We start from the raw sequence: 3693 nt of genomic DNA, 5'->3' as shown, positions 1-3693 counted from the left end.
TATCTGAGTGAGATACAGGCTTTTCTTTGATTCAGGGACATAACATTGAGGTGATCTACGCCACTAGACAACATAAGGGAGTTTGTTTTGTTCCACAATGTTCCTAAGCCGTGGCCTATTCAATGTTGGGTAAGGGTTGACATTACAACAATGACACGACTTGTTCCCAACACAATGACGCGGATTGTCCTTCGATTATGACTTAATGTGGGCTTATGAATGGAGATAGAGGAGGAGTCTCTGCTACGTCCACCCATATCTTTCTCCGTCCATGGGCAGATCTATTTATGATCTGTGGAGATAGCACCAATAGCAGCAAGACCATCCTGAATATTGTGAACCCTAATGCGTGCTGCGTCCACCTACTCTCCTGTGTGGGAGCAACTGGGAACAATCTGTTGATGACTTTTTCCACAGAATATCCTAGAAGGTCTGTCCTAGAAGGGATTAACAGTGTTTCAGGACCACCATCGTAAGGTAAGCTATTCTATTTCACATACTGTTCATCAGTCTTATTACAGAATAATTTATGAACAATTCACTTCATTGTATTAGGCACAATACATGCATTGTTGTACTGTAATAATGTTAAATAGGGCCATCTGAGAAACATTGTGGACCTAAAACTACCTAATGTGTTGCAACGGGGTAGAACACAGAAATCTAATGTTTTTGACATAGTGAAAAGAGGGTGTAACTGATTATAATGACGTGTGACTTCGGACTGAAATTACTACTGAAATGACTGTACTGAAATTAGTTTTGTACTTCTATCCTTAGATCTTGAACATGGGAGAGTGCATTTCAGTCCGTGTTTTTCTGATGTTTCTGGCCCTAATAAGCTATCTTATTGCGCTGACATTCAACATATTGGCTCTATTTGGGCCCTGGACAGGTGAATTATTACAGCCCACTTTAAGTCAATGACATCTGTTTGAAATATCTAAAAACAAATTGCATCCGAAGGAATGTTTTGTAACCTGTGTGTTTGAACATGCAGGTGCTTTCATGCAAACCACACAGTATGTGCTGAGCAAGTCCACAACGCACCTAACCCCGGATAGATGGGTACTCTTTCTATGGGATGTCCTTAACATCTGGTTGATCGGCATGTTCATCTATCTGATACACAATCTCCGTAGAAGGTACGATAATTTCCAATAAAGTTAAACTCTCGATGACACTACAACAATCATGTAAACATTGGTCCTTCAGATAATTTGGTTATTTCTCAACCCAAACCCTGGCTGGAATTAAATCAGCTTTGCACTGGACATTAGCCTGGTCCCAGATCTGTTCCTGCTATCTTGCCAAATCCATGCCAAACATGACAATTCCATAAGGAGGCATCCAGGCTAATTGGCCTCTATTTATTCACCTAGGTGAGACAAAAAAAAAAAAAGTGCAGAAAGTGTGATTTTTACTGTCCTGGCTAGGGGTGCAGAATTCCAGTAACTTTCCCAAAATTCCCAGGCCTAGTTCTGGCCCAGATGTTGATGATGATGATGATGTTGTTGTTGATTTTCATGATGGTGATGATGATGATGATGATGATGATGATGATGATGTTCCTGTTCCTGTTCCTTAGGGAAGCCTATACATGGATGTACACCACTCCTGCTGTCCTGCCCTATGGATTCTACTTGTCCTGGATCGTAAATAGCGTTTTGAATATGGCATGGTTATTTCTGTACGACAAAGAGTAAGTGATCATATTATGTGTATTTACTGTACAATTATATACAACTCTTTAAATGTTTTGAGTTGTTTTGAGTTTCTACATTGAATTCATGGCAAGGAAATCATTTGTACAGCTGTATTTCTCAAGACAAATTACGTTTTCTAGTTTCTGTGTTTGTCATAGAAAGATGGTGCCAACACTCCTGATCACAGCATTACAGGCCATCTCAAACTGCGTGATTATCATGTTCTCCTGCTACGGACTGGTCGTCTATGGAGCGTGGCTCCACAAATATCACAACAATGATCTCTGGCTCATTCGAATACTGGTACAACAACTGTTTTTTCTATGATTCTCCAAGAACATTGCATTGCGTAACACAAACCTTCCACAAGTGTGACTTTTTGGTACAGAAATGTGCTACCTGTTTATGGTGTCCATATTGTGAAGCCTCAGTTTCAGCAGGACTGAAGCTGTCCTAATACGGACACCGTATTTGTTAACTCTTTTACAGGTGCAAAACGGAGTGGCTTTGTATGCAACATGGTGGGCTGTGGCTACCTTTTTACACTTGACTGTTGTTTTAGACCATCAAACCCCAATACCCAAGACAGATGCTGCCATAATGGTCCTAGTTCTGCTCCAATTGGGACTCATAGGATGGTGAGAGTTTGATCCTACATTTTATCTAACCTCTCAATTCAGTGGTGTTGAATCAATAAACCATACATTTGAGCTTTACCATTAGATTTTCCATTGAACAGTGGATTTACTTAATATACATAAACTATGAGAAGACAATGATACAAAGTGGCAAAGTAGCTTTTAAAATAGTGTGACAGCTCGTGCACACAAAGCAAGTACCTGCATTGTGTGCAGCTGTCACTACATTTTAAAAGCTAATTTGCCCCTTAGGGCCACCATACAATCACCAGAAACCTTTCCTTCTCTTACCTTTTTTGAAGCATGGGACTTGATGCATTATTGATTTCTATTTTCTTCCTCCTTATAACTCTCTCAGGTTTGTCATAGAGAACTGGTACTTGGATAAGCACGTGCGTTACATCCTCACAGTGTATCCTGTGGTGATCCTGGTGTTGGCAGCGAGTGTGGCCAATCCAGCCACGCCCGGTACCCACATAGACATCATGTCTGGTAGGCCCTATGTCTTGACTGACTCCTAAACTGACACCTAGAGGAAGATAACATGTGTAAGGTGTCCATATTTGGACAGCCTGTCCTAATATGGACACCGTACGTATGCATTATTAGTAGATTACCATCGGTAATCTTGTAAAAGTGTTTCATCCTTAACTGCAAATGATACGATTAGATAATGTTATATTTACTGTATGTAAGTATGTAAATATAATGAGAACTGAGTATACTTAAATGCTATTGGCAATGTTTACACTATCTTCACTACTAGACTAGTGTCAATGTTATTCTTGTATCACTGTCTGTAGTCACTGAACTGACTTTCCCATGGCTCTTATGGCTAACATACCTGATGCCTCATCTCCTTTTCAGCTGTCATCTTGGCCATAACCAGTGTCATATTCATTGTACGCATTGTCATGGTGTTATGGAAGCACAAGAACAAACCGTTTTACGGCGAAGAGGAGCTCATGTCTCCAGTGGACATCGCCAGAACACAGAAGCTCATCTTTATGTAGGAAGCAGGGAGCTGCTGCGGATATTCATGTCCCCCTTGTTTGGATGTTGTTTTCCTAAACATTTAATGGCTGAGACGTGATCAAACTCTCCCTGTGTTGGATTCCTAAGGCTTTGCTTCAGCAAGACATGTAGGTGAAGATTTAGGCTAATAGTGCCTTTGTACTGTACAGATTGAGCTCATAACCATTGGCCATGCTAATGTCTTTCGAAATCATATCAATTACTGTGTGTGATATAAAACTATGAACCGGAATTCTCTCATGACCGCAATGCTAATTCAATGACATGAATGTGAATTTTAGATTTTTTTCTATTAATCTTGAACTACCACCATA

General features: G+C 40.3%; 1 protein-coding gene across 2 annotated transcripts in view; it reads left to right on the top strand.

The window, feature by feature from the left end:
• The first annotated feature begins 273 nt into the window (after positions 1-273).
• Positions 274-3693, top strand: part of LOC311108943 (uncharacterized protein) — a 3531-nt gene continuing 111 nt past the window's right edge. Inside the window, exons 1-8 of one of the 2 annotated variants that reach the window (XM_084151720.1) lie at positions 274-477; positions 781-895; positions 1001-1145; positions 1589-1702; positions 1847-2009; positions 2196-2344; positions 2703-2836; positions 3212-3693. The exon at positions 3212-3693 is cut by the window's right edge and continues 105 nt beyond it. In XM_084151720.1, coding sequence (XP_084007846.1) covers positions 790-895; positions 1001-1145; positions 1589-1702; positions 1847-2009; positions 2196-2344; positions 2703-2836; positions 3212-3357 — 957 coding nt within the window. In that variant the 5' untranslated portion in view covers positions 274-477; positions 781-789 and the 3' untranslated portion in view covers positions 3358-3693. The remainder of the gene's footprint in view (positions 478-780; positions 896-1000; positions 1146-1588; positions 1703-1846; positions 2010-2195; positions 2345-2702; positions 2837-3211) is intronic. The other variant, XM_084151721.1, reaches the window with a different exon arrangement.

This window comes from Coregonus lavaretus (assembly GCF_964263955.1).
Source record: "Coregonus lavaretus genome assembly, chromosome: 34".
Taxonomy (NCBI): Eukaryota; Metazoa; Chordata; class Actinopteri; order Salmoniformes; family Salmonidae; genus Coregonus; species Coregonus lavaretus.
Note: the sequence above shows the minus strand (reverse complement) of the source record. Positions and strands in the feature narration are given on the sequence as shown.